The 18,717-nt window shown below is 33.3% G+C and overlaps 1 protein-coding gene and 1 non-coding gene across 11 annotated transcripts in view; both read left to right on the top strand.

Annotated features, from left to right (window-relative positions):
- Window positions 1–18,717, top strand: part of CEP128 (centrosomal protein 128) — a 104,165-nt gene that overhangs the window by 23,426 nt on the left and 62,022 nt on the right. For 9 of the 10 annotated variants that reach the window (XM_085225428.1, XM_085225434.1, XM_085225433.1 and 6 more), the window contains 6 exons: window positions 1,667–1,753; window positions 3,261–3,335; window positions 3,966–4,098; window positions 5,688–5,848; window positions 13,831–14,181; window positions 14,807–15,457. In XM_085225428.1, coding sequence (XP_085081554.1) covers window positions 1,667–1,753; window positions 3,261–3,335; window positions 3,966–4,098; window positions 5,688–5,848; window positions 13,831–14,181; window positions 14,807–15,457 — 1,458 coding nt within the window. The remainder of the gene's footprint in view (window positions 1–1,666; window positions 1,754–3,260; window positions 3,336–3,965; window positions 4,099–5,687; window positions 5,849–13,830; window positions 14,182–14,806; window positions 15,458–18,717) is intronic. The other variant, XM_085225432.1, reaches the window with a different exon arrangement.
- Window positions 10,747–10,817, top strand: TRNAG-CCC (transfer RNA glycine (anticodon CCC)). The gene has a single exon. It is a non-coding gene; the product is annotated as a tRNA-Gly (tRNA).

Below are 18,717 nucleotides of genomic sequence, written 5' to 3'. Positions count from 1 at the left end.
AAATAAGATTGGCAGACAGTTGGCTGTATATAGCAGTGCTTTAATTTTGCTAGAAAAATGAAACAGAATTGCAGCTAGTACGTATCACTTAAAAATAAAACAACCATCACCTTACGTACAGTAATAACATTAGCTGAAGTGTTGATCTTAAGCTTGTTTTTTTTCCCTGTACTATAGCTTTTGGTGAGTTCTTCCCAGAATCCTTTTGACCAAAGTGGGAAAGTGTCAGATTTGAATGCAACTTTGAGTTATATTGGTAACTCATAAGGACTAATTTCAATATGTACTGAATAGTTAGAAAAATACCTTAGAGACTGCAACATTGTGATGTATCTGATTATGAATCAGTAAAATGAATTCCTAATTCTTTATGTAGCATAATATTTTCAGTGACATAATAAATAGCTTCCACAATTTTTTTAGTATAATCTGTTCAAGCAGGAGACGAAGCCAAAATATACTGAAACCCATATATTTTATGACATGAGGATATAAGGTTAAGAAAAATATAGACATCCATTTATTTCTCTACCAAGCTACTTATAAAAATAAAGCTTCTACAGTTGAATTTTTAATGAAGTGCGAACTCTCCCAAGTATACAGCAAGTAGAAAATGTTCAAAATTGCATGCAATTGCACTCTGACAGGAATCAGTTTTAGGGATATTTGTTTAAGGAGATATTCCTTTACGATGTAAAATAAATATTTAGAAAGAACAGACTGGAAAAAAAGCTTTTTGTTCTGGGCACAGGCTATAGGTGTATTTACATTTTCTTATATTGGATCAAAATAAAAGGTGTGTGCTAAGATCTGCAATGAATTGATTTTGTGACTAGCCTGGAAACTGCTTGGTCATGTTTTATAGCAAAGAAATGAGTTTTTGATGCGATTAGTCAAATTCACAGTAAATGAAGTAGATGAGTTTGTTATGGCATGCAATACTCAAGTTTGGGTTTTTTTGTGTTACAAATCTCTTGTGATGTCTGCTGCATTTCTTTGCCAGTAGTTAGCTACATTTTGTAAATAGTGTTGGTTTATAGACGGACAATATTTCAAAATTGGTAGTCAAAGCAGTTTTATTTTCATAAGATGCTTTATAAAATGTATGTTGGCAGTTTTAGACACTCAGTTTGGAGCAGGACAGGAAAAGTCTATATTTATTTTTGAAGTAAAGCATAACGAGCTTTAGATCAGGAATGATTCAGTTAATTCTGCTTTAACACTACAATTCTAAACATCTGTCAGAATTCAAACAACTTTATAGAAGGGTTTTCCTCATTGCAATACATCATATGTTGTGTAGTCGCATATTCTGTACTGGAGAATATATTCTCCTCATCTGATATTTTTACAGCTTATCTATAGGGGCTCTCTTCAACTTCTTAGTCCTTCATTTCATAGTGTTTGGGGTCAGTCTTGGGCATCTGCAGATCTATAGATCAGAAGGATGTTAATGCTAGTCATAACATTGTATGTTTATGTATGCATTTTTTGTTATTTTTCATGACAATAGGCATTGACTTCACCTGAAATTTTAGACACAGTCAGAAAACACTCATTTAGCACTTTTCTTAAATGTAAGGCAGATTGCTTCATTTTAATATACTTAAAAGGAAGGCTTCTAACTTTTTAAATGAAGTTCACAGTAAGTTTTTCAATTTTTAAGGCTTTAAAGAAGCAGGATGCTAAAGCAGTGGAAACAGAAGAACTTGTGAAAAATAAAGTTGTGAAATATGAAAGTGAAAAGAAACAAGTAAGCCTTGCTTTTATTCTTCTTTGGTTTAAGTGACTGCATAATGTCATATGTTGTGGTATATTCTTCTCCTTCAGAGAAACCAGCAGGATAAACCTTTCTTTACTCTTTAAGATAACACAGTGGGATTTTTCTTGTTTGCTTTTTTATATCAGACACACAGAATGCAACTACACTAAACTAATGTCTTTCTTACTAAACTCTTTAGTTACAGTCTGTTTCTTTTACAACTTCTCCATCTTGCCAGACAGACAAGCTTGCAGATTATCCTTGATTTCTTTTTTTGATTCGTCTCTGAATAGAGTCAAATAGATGTAGTTACCTCTCAGATATTTTCAGCAGCTCTACGATGTGACTTTTCTTCATCTCAGCAATTAATGCTTGTTTCATTATTTTGCAAACTAGTGATTATTAATATTTTTTTTTCTGAACTATTTTTTTTTTGTTTTGTTTTACCGTCTATAGAAAACAAAATTGCTTATTTCCTTTTTTTGCAGGTTGCAAGGGCTGTATTATATTATTGCTGGCTTTTTCCCCCTCTTATATCAACTTTAAACTTCTTGTCAATAATTTCCATGTCTATGCTAAACCTTTACACAAGACAATCGATGTAGCATTTTATATTGTTATTCTTTTCATTTCATTAATACTCGTCCTGTTTACTTTGCCCATTTGCCAGCCTCCTTAGCATTCACAAAAGGGATATTATGTCTGCAATAACAATTCCTGCTTTGAAAAACTGTTTTTATTTCCACATGCATCTTTACAATCTTTGAATTATTTTTGACAAGAGTTGACAAAATATTTCATAGTTTTTGTTTTCTGGTTTTGGAATGATGATCAGTTTGCTGACTACCTCTGATTACACATTCTTACATTCCCTTGATGCAGTATTTTAGGGAAAATTCTAATTGTATGGAAGTCCAGGCTCTTCAGTTTTTCAGTCATCTCGTTTCCAGAAAAACTGAAATACAACTTTGAACACATTGCAGAGGAGCGCAGAATTTACAAATTGCCAGTTGTACAAATTGTCATCTTTAACATTTTTATGAATAAATTATGAGGCAAAGATTCAAATGTTATCTTATTTTCTGAGATTGAAAATATGCCACAAATCCTGGCATGTTTTTCAAACTTATTTTAATAGTAGTTTTTTTCTTTTTAGTTGTAGCCCTGTGAAAGGTAGCTTTTATGCTTCTTTGTTTATTTTGTTTCTTTTTTTTGTTTGTTTTGGAGTTTATATACCATCTTCATGTTATGTAGATAAGTATGCAAAAAAACCATAGACTATAAGTTAAACATTCTTTTAATGATTTAAATATATCTGGGATTTAATACAAATGAAAATTTGTGTTAAGGATTTGGATAAATAAAAATATGGTATATATTATACTTTATTTTAAATTATAGTTTGTACCAATTAATTTGTGCCAGAATTAACTAGTTAAATAGCACTTTTATACTGTGATGCACACATACCTTTTCTTTCTTCATCATTTTCTGTAAGCTTGAGCAAGAATTGGAGCAGTCCCAGAAAAAGCTGAATCGATCAGAAAGCAATAGAGAAGCTCTTTTGCATCAGGTAACTGCTTTGGTGTGATGGAAATACTGAACTTTTCATATTTGGCTATTTCAGTCTTTTTGATTAATCTTCCTATCTCATATTCTGATAATGTCCTTTTGGAAAGGAGGGAAGGAGATTCAGAAAGAATACAGGTATACACCTTTTTGAATGTATGTTCATATATTAATAAGAACAGTAATAGCAGTCATGGTTTTTTTCAAGTACGTAAACACATTATTTGTAACTGCCCTTCACTGTATGCTCTAGAACAACTTTTATATTAGTGATTATTGTTATTGTTATGCAAAGTGCATGACTTCATGTACATCAGTGGCATAGCAGTATTTGCTGTATTGTGCACTACCATACGAGGAAAAAAATTTAAAAAGAAGGCAAACCATCTTGAAAATGATCCAAAGTGTGTTCTGTATGATGCCTACTGATGCAGATAAGATAGAATCTTAAGGATGCAGGAAGCTGGATGATTATAACATTAGAAAAAAAAATCCTTTTACCTAAACATTTGTAATTGTATTTAAGAGAAAGAGTAAAAAATGTAAAAGGCTAGTATGTTTCTTAAGAATTGGCATATTGTATATTTAATGAGTAGAATCTGTCAAATGTCTGATACTTCAATACGTGTTTTAGATTGAAGATCTTCGTTCCCAACTTTTGAGAGCAGAAGAAGATCGTGCAGACTTGCAGCGTCAAATTTCAAGTGTGGTTATGCACCATCAGAGCTCCCAGGATGTGCGAGAAGATGAAAGGAGAATTAGAGCAGGTACAACTCTCAAGTTTGGTGCTAACTGCCTGCAAATTAGTCAACCTGGATGTTAATTCTGTCTTTGAGGTTCCTCTGCTGTTTCAACTAAAACAGCTGATAAAATCATCACTTTCAAGTTAATAAATACTCTAACAAATAAATATCAATTTAGAATATAATACCTTGATCTCCATGGTTAAAACAAATGAAGATTATTAGAGAGAATTAAATTGGATAGTGTTTTTATGCTATTTCTAAATACTCCTTTTTTTCTTCTTTTTTGAAATTTCACATTTCATTACATTTGCAGTTTAAAACCTGTCACCTTGAAAATCATAGCAGATGTCCATTTTGCAGCTGGCTATTAAGGCTGCTGAGCTTTTGATAGAAGCTCTTAAGAAGTACCATCATATTACAGAGTATTTAGGAATATTATCCTTATAATCCAGTATCATTCAGTCGTGACTGAAATTGCAGTTTTTTTAGAATTTTAAGGATGGAATCATGATATTTAGAAGAAAAATATTTTAAACAATTTCAACATGTAATAGTGTATTAAATTATATCTTTAGTGAAGCCTTCACTGTTTTGTTAGATAACTGTCTGTATTTAAACTTTTCAAATGTAATCAAAATGCATTGGAGAATGTCTTTTATCTTTCTCCTCATTAACAAAGATATGTGGTACTCAGTGTTATAGAAGAACAGCTACTGTAACTCCAGTGTTTTGGAAATGTTAAATTAATTTGATTAATGACTTTTTATGTTTTCATATCTCAGCTATTGAATTATCTTGATCACGGAAATATAAATCAAGTAGTCAGATTCCTAACTCTCATACAGGATACTACAAAATGATTAATTGTGTACATGGTTTAGGTTCAGAAGTAGCACAGGATTGTCATTTTAGTGGTTTTTATTGAGTTACTTCACTGTTAGTGTATAAGCTTAAAAGAGAACTTATTACTATGCTTTTCATGTTCAAGAAATCACTTTCTTTCTTTTGCACTTGTTTTATAATTATAACAAATGCTGTGAAAATGTAGGGAAATGTAATGGATGTATAAGACAGGCAGAGAGGGAGAAGAAATTAAAAATTAAGCAATTATTTCTGTTTACTGAATTATTTCTTTTTCTTGGAAGGCATATGCAAACTGAAATTTTCTTTGCCTCTGAAGACTTTTGAAATTTTGGACTAGGATATTTACAGCTTATTTTTGTCAAGAACTTCTCCTGTAGTTGTAGTATTGAGACATAATTCACAGTAAGCAATACCGTCTTGGAACTCACACTCAGGTTGTTTAAAATTTTTGCCTTGAAACTCGTGGGAGATTTTTTTTATTTTACTTGTTTTTTGTTTTATTTTCCCCTCTCCAAGGGTTAGAGAGTGGGGGGACACCCTAAAAAATGATTAGATAACAATAAGCCCTGAAATACTGTTATTATTCAATGGAAGGTTATCATATAATTATAGCCATTTTTCACAGATTCATCAATAACCTTGTAATAGTCACATATAGAAAATTGCCAGAAGTAAAATGAGAAAAATAATTTTCCATGAGTCCATGTTTCTACTGGGCATATTATTCTGTTCCCACTGTTTTATAGTAGCTGAAAGATATGAGAGAGAAAAGCAAGAACTGGAGAAACATATTTTGGAGCTTAAAGCAAAACTGACTCATAACACAGCAATGTCAGAGGTAGAAGAGCTAAAGAGACGCATAGAGCATAAGGACAAGGAGAAAGCACAGCTTGTATTGCACATAGAGGTAAGTTTTCTTTGTAAATCATTTCCCATATGCTTAAGGTATGTTATAAGCCAGATCAGAGTGTAATTGAGTGACTGTCATACTCTACAGAGTTTATTCTATGAGTAAGTTTGAAAGGTGATCTGAGCTTGCAGAAGTTTTTCTCTCCTTTCTTTTTAATAAACCAAAGAATTTACTGTTGCGCATGAATTCATGATTTGTATCACTTGCCTTCTTCTCATGTCCAAATAAAAGATGATCTGATTTTTATCTGCTGTTACTATGAATAGCAGTTCATGGAGTTACTTCTATAAGTTTAATTTCAATCTAACTGAAATACCTTGTTTATGAGATAGTGAAGTACATTAACAAAAATTGTAACTTCTCCTTTCTTCACTAATAGATGCAGGGTAATAATGATGATAAATAAGCCTGCTAATAATAATAATAATACTGATAAATCCACATGATCTATGACGATGGAAAGATATTAGAACTGATTGCCAATAGATGATATAGATGTCCCATCCCTGGAAGTACTTGAGGTCAGGTTGAATAGGAGCCTAACAACCTGATCTAGTGGAAGATGATCTTGCCTTTGACAGAAGGTTGGAACTAGGTGATCTTTAAAAGTCCCTTTCAACTCAAACCATTTTATGATTTGACAGTCCTATAAAACATCCTTTCATCTAAATTAGAGGAACATGGGTTTGAAGAATGGGCTACTTGGTGGATAAAGAATTGTCTGGTTGGCCACATTCAAAGAGTTGTGACCTATGATTCAGTGTCTGAGTGGAGACCACTGATGAGCATTGTCCCTCAGGTGTCTATGTTAGTGCTGAGACTGTTTAATATCTTCACTGATGTCATGGATTAAATGCAGCATTCCTTCAGAAGTGTGCAGAAGGCACCAAGCTGAATAGTGCAGTTGACAGTCCAGAGGGTCCTTGACAGACATTTCAGAAAGGTCCTCCTCTTTGACTGGGGCAGTGTCACATGTGAATATAGTCTGAGTGATTTATAGATTGAGAGCAGCCTGCAATAAGATACTGGAGGTATTCATGGATGGAAAAATGCAACACGAGCCAGCAACATGCAGTTGCAGCCTGAAAATCCAATTGTATCCTGGGCTGCATCAAATGAAGTGTGGACAACAAGCTGAAGGAGGAAACTCTTTCTCTCTAGCATGTTCTCATGAAACATCACCTGAAGTACTGCATGTAGTTCTTGGGCCCCTAGCACAAAAGAGAGACAGACCTGTTGGACTGAGTCTAGAGAATGATCGGGAGCTAGCACACCGCTTCTGTGAAGCCAGACTGAGACAGTTGAAGTTGTTTATCCTGTAGAGGGTTTTGAGGAGCCTTTTTTGCAGCCTTCCAAAACTTAAAGAACAATTACTCTTGTAAGGTGTGGAGAGACTCTTTATGTTTGCTGTATTCTTACCATTCTATTGTCAGCTTCTCCGCTGGTTTAAATTAAATGTAATACCTGAAGTTGCACTGGGAAAAATTGAAGTCTCAAAATAAGTTCCAAGATGCTGTTTGAAAATTGCCTATTGAGCAGGTTTTAAAAAACCTAGGCTGCTTCTGTAAAGGAGAAGGCAAGCAAAATGCGTTTCCTACTGCCCATAAAATCACAGAATTGCTCGGGTTGGAAAAGATCTTCAAGATCATCAAGTACAACCACAACCTAACCAAACTATCCAAACTCTAACAACCCTCCACTAAATCATGTCCCTGGGCACCACGTCCAAACAGATTTTAAACATAATCAGAGACGGTTACTCCACCACCTCCCTGGAGAGCCCATCAGCCTTAGTGTTCTGACTGGGCAATAGATTATTTGAAGCACACTGTTTCTTTTGTTTGTTTGTTTGTTTGTTTTGTAGTGCCTGAGAAATTCCAGTTACTTGGGTGGCAGGAGTTAATGGGATACAAACACATGGAAAAATATCTCTTAAAACTTCTTCTCATAGAACATGCCATTTGAATGTCAGAATGATGTTCTAGTACTAATTTCCTGCTCTGTGAAAATACGGATTGAAGAGGACTCAGATAGAGGTCACTGTCATTTCTGCAAGTTAGAAATCTGATTTTTCTGATTAGCTTAACAGAAAACACTTTGTACTTCTTATCTGCTTTCCACTGCCATTCACCTACAGAAGCAGCAACAGGAAAATAGAGGTTTTTTTTCTTTTTTGTATTATTTTAATGAGACATTTAGAAAACAAGGATGTGAATTTCTAAACTTATGTACTAACAAAGCATTTGTCAAGCCTGTTCCAACAGCTGCTCTTATCAGATAGTCTGATTCTCAGTTGGAAGTTAGCAGTCCTGTTTAAATTGAGTTAAACTTATCTTTGATTAGTGGAGAGGATGTAACTGTTTGCTTCTGGTGTACATGTGATATAAGAAGTTTTTTGTCATTTATTTAAATGTCATTGTTTTCAAGAATTTGAGTTGTGCCGTACGTTTAGTCCCTGTTACCATAAACACACAATGTGATGTAAAACAGAGAGGATGAGAAAGATTATATTCATGTTCTTAAGCTCATGATTAGAAGTGAGTTCTATCTTTAATTTTTAAATTTTATAGAGAATTTTAATTTTAATTGCTTTGGTTTACCTGATCTTGAAAATATATGTAATTATTATTTTAAACATGTTTTTCTTTATGAAACTAAATAGAAATTGATTCAACCTTACTATTAGGTTTAAGGAGTAAACAAAGTACGCAAATTATAAAAGTACAATAAGCTAGTTTCTCCATAACCATATACAAATCTTAAGCTTCTGAAATAATTTAATTTACTCAAGATTTCTCTAATTCTAAGTAGATTCTAATTAGGTCTGTGGCATCTTATAATATTGTTTATTAGAGTGTAACAGCAGACAGTTTGTTTAACATATTTCAAGTTTCCTGAGAAAGGCATTGATTTGCTTATTTAAGATTAGAATTCATTAGTAATCAAAATCTTTCAGTCTTAGGAAGATTGAGTGACGTTTTTAGCCTTGTTAAAATCTATTTTATGGCTTTTCTTCCATTAAAGATGATGGTGTTAGCCATTATTTTAATTATGCAGGACAACTAGGATATCTGAAAATCAATCAATACAACTTTTATACATTTAAAGTTATTCTTACAAAATATCCATGCCTTTTCTGTAGTCCAGCCTGTATCTGTATTATATCAGTGATTTGTAAACACCGAAGTAATGCTTCAGAATCTTTATGAAAGTGACTAACATATGCACATTTTAAAATGTATCTGAAATTGCATATCTGACTTAAATTTTAAGGTGTTTCAGCTGTGTCTTTACATTTACATATACCACTACATATCAGTGCCACTAGCACTTCATGCTTGAGGAAAATATTGAGAAGACACCTGTTTAATTGATTTCGTGCAATATACCTTTTAACAAATGAATATGTTTATTGACAGATTGAGTGTAGGTATCTTTAGTTTTTCAATTAACAGAACTTGTGATTGTATGAAGGATTGAAACCTTCTGGATCAATGATTCTTCGTTGTTAGATAGAGTACGAGTCATAAGGTTCAGATTGTGACGAAATATTTGCAGCATGTATTCAGTAAAAATTACATTGGTCACTCTGAAAGCAATGCCTCCTATTTATTTCCATGAAAACTACATCGCATACAAAGAGCACAGTAACACTATTTCATAGTGCAAATTCTCAGCTACGGAATACTTTTTTTTCAATACTGTCACCACCGTTAGCTCTGCATTTTTGCCGGTGATGAAAAGGAGCCTGTATGCTGCACTTGTAAAATTTTGCAGAAGTGGAGATGACCTGCTGTCACCACTGCTGAAATGTACCATGCACTGCCTCATTTTGTTCACATCCACTGTTTGGTCTCCATAATTGTTCAGCAAGTGCTAATGAATGTCAGTGGATGCAATTTTGTTCTGTGTAGAGAAATTCAAAGGCACACTTTTGCTTCATGCCACTTCCATGTTAGATGGCATTCTATCAGACTGCTCTTCTGCTGCAGTCTGTGGCATGGAAATAAAATGTAACGGAATATTGGTGGGAAAGTTCAACCTCTACTGCCATACCACCAATATCCACCTCTGATGCTATGGGCTAACATCATAAAATAGAAGGCATTAATTTCAAAGCAACTCTTGTACTTTAGGTGACTAACATAGTAAGTGTGGCTGAAGTGAAATACGACTTACTTAGTTCTTATTATAGATTGTTTGCACATAACTGATTTAAAGCAAGTCATTGTACGAAATGAGTTATCTTCGCTTTCATTTTAAATGTTCATAAATGTTTTAAGGATTGTTGCACTGAATACACGATGTGGTTTATTTTCTGTTCCTAGAATGGAATTTGGTTTGCTGTTTGTGGTGATTAGTTTTAAATGATGTTGAAAATGCAGGTCAAATATACAATTATTAGTCAAGCTAAGGGACTGTAAATCTGAACTAATCACATGTTTAAGGCCTATGATGATTAGTTTCTTTTCCAGGTAAATAACGACCTCTAAGTAGAAAATGTTGATCTTTGCCTACAATTTCTTTTGAAAGTTGGAAGATAAGTCTTATATTGGAATGCTGGATATGTAGTGGACTAGAACTGTTAAATACACAACTGTTTTACGTGGAGTTAATGTTGCACCAGTCTTTCAGTTTGTTAATCACCTTTCCTTTGCATCATCTCTAGATGGAGTCTGTTCACTGAAGTATTACTGGTGTTGCATTCTGAGGGCTGATACAAACTTCAATCAGTTTTGAAAATAACACTTGTGTTCAAATCTCTTGAGCATTAAATTGTTGTAGTCCAGGATCAACTAACTAAATTTAATGAATTTTTAAGAATTGCAAGAAAATTAATTATCTTTAGAAAAAATCCCTAGATATTAATGCCAGGAGGAGCATTATTGTCAACTGCGCCGCTGGTGTAGTGGTATCATGCAAGATTCCCATTCTTGCGACCCGGGTTCGATTCCCGGGCGGCGCAGAAAGTTTTGATGATCAGAGGGCTGGAGCATCTCTCCAATGAAGAAAAACTGAAGCAGGTTCTAAGGCTCTAATAGTAAGATTATAACTAAGACATTAATGATATGTGGTTATGGCATCTCCTTTGAACCATTCAGGGTATTGATCCGGACCTGCTTCTTATACAAGCAAGTCGTTTCTGAGCATATAGCCGAACATATAGATAAGTGATTAAGTCAAAGTCTACTTTAGAACTTCTAGCTTTTCTTTGTTGTAGACAAATCAAACACAATGTTGAGGTGCTCAGACGGATAATAGAAAGTGGCAAAGAGGTAACTGTAAGTGTTAGCTTAGAAGTGTTAACTAAATGTATTTACCATGAATTCTCCTCCATTTTTCAATGAATGTCTAGAAATTGAGAATATGTTAAAATTTTCCAAGGAACCAAAAGACAGGATCATAACCTGCACTTTTTATAGACACTTAAGTATGGAAGTGGTGTGTGAGGTGTACTACTATAGATATAAACATCTCCACTTGATACTTGTATATGTCAATTCCTGTAAAGTGAAGATATGCATGTGCCACATGCGGAAAGAGGTTTTGGACAATTATCAGTAACCAATCTCTCTATGTATATAGATAATAAATATCTTTTCATACAAGATTTTTTACTAAAAGAATTTTTACGTATCTTACAGCAGTGCATATCTGAAAAGTTGCTTGTTTAATGTTTTAAAAGCTAGTAGGGAAAACTTCTACAGATTGGGTAGAATTTTGACATCAACATGAATGTTAACATACAGATAAACATATGGGCCTTGTACATCACAATAGGAATGCAGAAGTACAGATCAGTACATTTGGGAGTTCTGCTATATAAATATGAAAATAAAGGCTGTGGAGAGCTAATCTTTTTCTATTCACCTTGTTTTACATGAAGAGCTACATGAAAAGTTGAAATGCTGCAATTTTCCAGCTTATATCCTCTTTGAAAAGTTTTATTTCCTTAATAGTAAATTCACATTTATATTAGTATATCTTTGTCAAAGTTTATTTCCTCCCATGCAAATTAGCTAGTATTGATAAATTAGTTGTTTTAACATAAGCATAGAATACAAATATTTCTGATTTTTTTTCATTTTACCTGAAATCAATAAAATAAAAACTAAGACTTCTGTTAAATGAATGTTTACTATTAATTTAGCATTGCTTTCTGTGTTTAATCTTAGTCTCGTATTCCATTAAAATGTCTGTGGGAATTGTAGTGTATTAATGAAATGTGTTCTTTGAGAGAATTCTGGTTAAATATATATTTTTATAATGATGCAAATAATTGAATAGTACATTGTTTTAGGCAGATGTTTTCTGTAGTGTCTCCAGAAAGACATGAACTGTGATAATCTGGTTGTTTTTTTCTTATGAGTCAGTAGTGAAACAAATCATGTACGTCTTTTTCTGATGTATAGAATTGTAAATCTAGGAGATTTTCCTGTTTTCTTTTTGCCACTTGCATAATATTTACTTACTTTATTACCTAGATAATATGATGTTAACATATTTATTATTTATATCTCAGCTGTATCTAGAGTGAGCATGTTCATCCTACAAGTGAATAACTGATAGGCAAGTGGATCATCCCACTCCAGTTTTACATCATGGGTCAAATTGAAAGCTGAACTGACTTTCTTGCCTGTAGTGGCAATACACTCCAGTCTGTGGTGTATTATGGCAGTCCACAGTCTGTCACCTGCTAGTCATCTTGTCAAGACAGTAAATGCTATCCTGAAAAGACTGATCCAGTGTATTGTCTCTCTGGAGGCAATGGTCGGCTGGAGGTGGGGAAAAAAAAAAATAACAGAAAAACTTTGACCTTTGACTAAACAGTCATTCTATGTGGATTTGTAAAGACAGTTATCAATTCCTAGGCAAAATAGTTTTCCTTTGTCCATTCTGAATTGCTCTGTTCAGTTCAGAGGACAGTTCCAATTTGTTTGTTGTTCTGAAATCTAATTCTCTAAAGTTCTTCCATCCTTTAAAGCTTGATGATATCTTTGAATGGAGTAGGCCTAATAAATCCATTTAAGTCATTAATAAAAATATGCTGAATAGCATAAAAGTGGTCTAAATAGACCCGAAATATGGAATACTAATCTTATTGACAACCTTAATAAAATTCATTCTTAATAAAATTCTTACTTGACAATCTGAATTTTAATTCAGTTTGGGATAGTGAAGCTTCAGTAACTGATTTCTGAATGTGCCCTTGCAGAATGCTTATGAAAAACATTTTTACTGACTTATGAGACTGTCTTGGGAAATATCACTAGACTCAAGATAAGCTGCAGTTATTATTTTTATTTTTTCCTACTTCATTCTATCTGTCAAATTTAATTCAGTATTGAAACTAAATGATGTCTCCAGAATGCTTGCTAATGTTATGCTGAAATGAAGTGCATACTAAGAGTTGTTTTATTTATTCTAGAAACATCCAGCAAGCTGCTGTATTTTCTTTGTATTTTTCTCTTCCTTCTGTAAGACTGTTACTCTGTTGCTCCAATAAAATTGGGTACTATCTAGCTTGTATATAGATTACTTCTGTTGTGATGACTGGTGTTGTTTCCTGGCTAGTTTTCTTTTTCCTCTCAATATATTTATGTCCATTTCCTTATATCTTACTTTTTGATATATTCTGTTTGTTTAGTGCATATTATACTAGGGTCATGGTCACCAATTCTGTCTCAAACTTGAAATACAAGTAACAACATGAACAACAAGAAGAAGAAGAATAGCCAAAAGTAAAATATAGGATTAAATGGCCGTGTATTTTATATCGAGTGTTCAAATTATTTACTATTTGAGGGAGATTCTGTGAGCTAATTGCCTTATTGCCTAATCAGAGAGATCTTTTAAACAATTCTTATTTTAGATAGAAATGTGTTTTGAGCATTGCTATATGTTTGTTGTTTTTTATAAGGTTTCATACTATATATATTCAGTGTTGAAATTTTTGTATTTTACTGTGGTGATTTTAGGCATTAACATCTGACCTGGAAAACAGGAAGAAGCAGCAGCAAAAAATGCTAGACCAGCTAAAAGAGATACAGAGTTGCTATAAGGCTAGTGAGAATGGACGTAGGCAAACAGAACTCCACTCTGCTGAGTTAGCTCATCAAGTTGAAGAGAGTACCAAGGAAGCAGAACGGTACCTTACTGAATTCAAGCATTCAGAGGCACTCAGGCTGGAAACTGAGAAAAGAAGAGAAGATTTGAAGGTGAGAGCACAGGAAGCCATCCGACAATGGAAACTGAAGTGTAAGAAACTGGATCGTGAGGTGGAAAAACAAAATGAAGCTATAAGTGAACTGATGGATAAAAATAATCAGGTACGATAGTCTTTATTTGTAACATCACATTTACTTTCAGAAATGAATATAAGTTTATTTATGCAAGTTGTAACTTTAAACCATCCACCTTCTTACATTCTGGACTAAATTTTCTAATGAACTACAAAATAGCAAAAAGAAGGCAATATTTTTTTAAATATTACAGAGTTCCAAATTCTGTTCTTTAGCCAGTATTGTAGCTCCTTAATCAAAGCTTTTTTCTTGTAAAGAAGAAAGTTGTAAAGAAGAATGTTGCTTTTTTTTTCCTTTTCACGTTGCTGTTAATGTAGCTTATTTTTGTAAGTGTTTAAATGATAAAGTTGTATATTGTTTAATGTAGTATGCTCAGGTCACATCTTTGAATATAGTATTTGTTTTTCCCGTGTATGTCAAATTGCTAGTACATCATAGTGTTATATGGATTTTGACACTCTGGGCATATTTTTAATTCCATTGCATTTTTAAAGCTTTTCTCAAACTCTAGGCTTACAGTGATACCTTTTATTGTCAAAATCTACAGGTTCTGAAATTTTTGCAGAACAAAGCACTCTACTTAGGTGTTAGCTTCCAATGATTTTCTTTAAGTACTTTAGGTGGCACTGAATTTCTTTTTTATATTTCCTAGGTCCTCAAGGAAAAAGATGACCTCAGAAATCAACTACTCTCTGCTATACACCAAATAGAAAACCTTCAGAAAGAGCTGGATGATGTACTTACAAAAAGAGCCCAGCAAGAAGAACAACTTCACTGCAAAGAGGTAAAACTAAACGAAATGAAATCTCAACAAATATCTTTGGAAGAAGAGATAAAAGAAGTTCAAGGTACTGTAAATAAATTAGAGAATGAGTTGAAAAAGCAAATCTTTCTACAAAATCAGATGCGAGCTGAAAAGGAACATTTGGAGCAAGAACTTGCAAGTAGTAACTCAATTCATGAAAAAGACCGGGAAAGACTCTTAGAAATGCAAGCAGATGTAAAAAATCTGAGTGCTGTGCGTGTGGAGCTTACAAACAGAATAGCAGAAGAAGAAAAAATCAAAAAGGAATTACATAAGAGCCTCTCAGAACTCCAGAAACATCAGGAATCTAAGCATGAAGAGATGACTTCAGCTAATAAACAGTTGAAGATGGAAAGAGAAGTTCACCACCAGGAGTTAGCAGATCTTCGATTAGAGTTACATAATGCTAAAATCAAACACGAACGAAACATTCAAGACCTTACAAAAATCCTTAAACAGGAAAAGGATGATGCAGACTCTCAGATCAGAATGCTAAAGGTATTCTGTATAATTCCAAAAGAAAACTGTTTTATTTCTTTTGAGGGATTAAAGTAGTAAAACATGTGTTGTAAAACATTTAACACACATTATTGCAAGTCTTCATAAAAACAGTATCCTTATAGTAGTTTTAGAACAAAAGTTTTTGTTAGTTCAGAAGTAATGACCTAGCTATACCTGTGGTCAGAACAGGAGGAGATGTGTGAGGCTGTAGTGCTTTAACATCATTTGATCCTTCTTCAATTACTATTTTAATAAGTTATCATCATGGCTCTATTAGATTACTTGCTTTATTTCAGAGATGGTGCATTTTTCTAAGGATATAAATTGCACAATGTTGGAGTACCGTCACTGTATTTAGAAACACTTTCAGAATGTAAATAGTGATTAAATAATACTTAAGATCAATTTTGATAGATTCTTTTTTGATGAGTTCTTAGAATTTCTAATTTCTGTACAATTTCTCAAGGAAGTGACACTACATGTGTAGTAATTTATGAAGTACAGTGTTTTATTCAGTAAGAAAGTTAATGTCTTGGGGTCACATTCTTTGGTCCTGATTCAAGGCTTATGCATTGGAAAGAAAGCAAGTATTTTAGTGGCTTACATGTTCAATTCTAGATCATGTTCAATTCTTGACCAAGTTGAAATGGATGGTCTAAACTGCCATTAATTATGACATTTGTATGAGAACTTCTATATGAGCTATACATTGCACTGTTATTTAAGCAATTTGATTATATGTTTGAATATATATGTAAGATAGTATTTTCTGTGTTCTATTTGTGTCTTCATGTCAGTGGAGGCAGAGGTTTTCAGGTTAGGTGGTAGGTTATCAACATAATTTGAGTGTGCTTCAGAAGCACTATAAATATATTTTTTTCCTCTGTTCCATCAGATATTTTTAATTAAAAATTTGCCATATAAAAATTAAACTCATTTAACCACAGGAAGCTATAAAATCCTTAATCAAAACTGTAGTGATTGCTGGTGTACTTCATCATAGGTAATATAAGGAAATTAATTTCTTTTCTCACAACACACAGAGTAGGTTAAAATGCATGGTTTCCACATCTTGGCAGTTACGAACTGATGTTTCTTAGAAAAGCTTGGTTAGTTATAATTCATGGCAGAACTGGCAATATGTTAAGCACTGTATAACGTAGCATTTAATGAGGATAGCAATAAAAAAAAATAAACCAAACACTGGGTAGCTGTTAGTAGAAGGCTCATTAGAAAATATTTTGACAGGAAATGCTTAATGTTTTGGGAACCTAATTTATAATGTGTCTAGCATTGTTATGTAAGTGATCTGCCCAAATAAGATTTTTTTGCATGAAATTGCAATTGATGTCAAAGGAAATGTATTCTGGGTGGTGGTATTCAAAACCTGAGCTGATTGTGTCTATTTTTCCCTTGTATGGAAAGGTCAGTGTTATAGTAAAGGCTTTGATATTGATCCTGACAGTTGTGATTTAGCAGAATATTAAGAGAATTCACTTCCTTTTTTTCATTTACAGAGCTATGACTTTATCCTAGACTTTTTAATCTACATACAGTTTTTTACAGCTTCAGCACAGATGAGTGGAGAGCTTGAGGGAAATGAATCTTGTAAGATACTTGGGTAGGCAACTGTTTTTATGAGCACACAATGATGTTTCAAACATCAAACATTGTGAGAGCAACAAAATAGCTAATCACATTAATTTGTGAGAAGATCTGATAAGGTTGTGGTGGTACAGATGGTATAGTTCTTTACCTTTAGGTTGCATTTGGGTTTCACTTTTACAGATAGATGTTTCTTCCAAGTTAAGTTAAAAGCGTGATTTTTAAATTCTTTTTTTGTGTGCTGTTGTTCTTGTTTTTGTTTCTCCTCATTGCACTAAGTTTTTATGCCCAATAACCAACAGTCTTTTCCTACCACCTGGATAGTCTTGTCTTTATTTATAATCTTTTTTCAACCTTTGTTGTAAGTAATTGCAAGTATTTCTGTGAAAAACAGTACAACATAACCCTGCTCAAAAGTTGATCATAGTAAAGTCTGAAATATGAAAGTCAGTTGAGAAGGGTGTAGTAGCGGTAAAGGCAAATTTAATGCATTTCTTAAGACCAAAAGCCTAATCTGAGGAGGATTTCTGATGTGAAAAGTTCTTTTATCCTTGACAGTTCTTTCCTCTCTTATATCTTCTGCATGATACTTATTGCATCATTCTCGTCTGATTTGCTGCATCGCTGTTGCTGCATTGGACTGAGAAGTTACAAAGTAGTTAAGAATTTTTGTTTTAATGAGGCATTAGCATAAGGGGGCAGTATGAAACGTTATGTGCTTCTACAGACTACTGCAACATACAAAACGTCAGTGTTGAGAAGGATTTTACTGTCTCAGTACTGAGATTCTGGTACTTTAAGATTTTACTTCTGTTTCTTCTAGAATCTCTTAAAGGAGGCCCAGCCAATGTCTCTCTTATTTTTAAACGGTAGATAAATGAAGCAGAGGAAATGAAGTAGTTTACTTTGCTGTTTCCAACTGTTATGTGTGATCAGAAGCCCTAAATCTGTCCCCTAATTTTGCTACCTGCCCTCATTTGCTTTTCAAAAGCATTATTGCAACTTTAGAAAAAGGAAATACAAAATTTTCTTGTGACAGGAGTTTCAAATATTAATCTTTAAGATTATAAAAAGATATATATGTATACATAAATATTTCTGTATATTTCTTTGTTTATAAATTAACTTCTACGTGCATTCAACAAATGGGTGTGTTTTTTCCTTCCTGAAAATAATCAGAGGCAGAAAATGGATTCAATCCAGGTCAGTGAAATTATGAACATATCTGCCACAAGTGTACTAGAAATTAATAAAAATTAATGTTCTCAATTTTGACTCAAAGGTAATATGATTGAGGAACCTGTTTCTTGAATTGTTTGTTTTCATATACTTTATTATACACTTGCCTTTAGTAAGAACTGAAAAGAGAATTGTATAAACATATTAACTGGAAGTATTCTAGGTGTTGCAGGCTTGTCTTTGTGTCTAAATTAAATTGTAAAAAACATTTTTCTTAATCTTCTTCCCAACATAATACATGAGGGCTGCTCAGAAAGTAATGCCTCCTATTTTAATATATTGGCCCATGGTGTCAGAGGCAGATGTTGGTGGTGTGGCAGTAGAGGTTGAACCTTCCCAGCAACATTCTGTTATGTGTTATTTCTGTTTGACACATGGCAGCAGAGGGGCAGTCTGACAAAATGGTGTCTGAC

This window comes from Meleagris gallopavo, chromosome 5, assembly GCF_905368555.1.
Source record: "Meleagris gallopavo chromosome 5, MGAL_WU_HG_1.1, whole genome shotgun sequence".
Lineage (NCBI taxonomy): Eukaryota > Metazoa > Chordata > Aves > Galliformes > Phasianidae > Meleagris > Meleagris gallopavo.
This window is presented reverse-complemented; position numbering and strand designations above follow the sequence as displayed.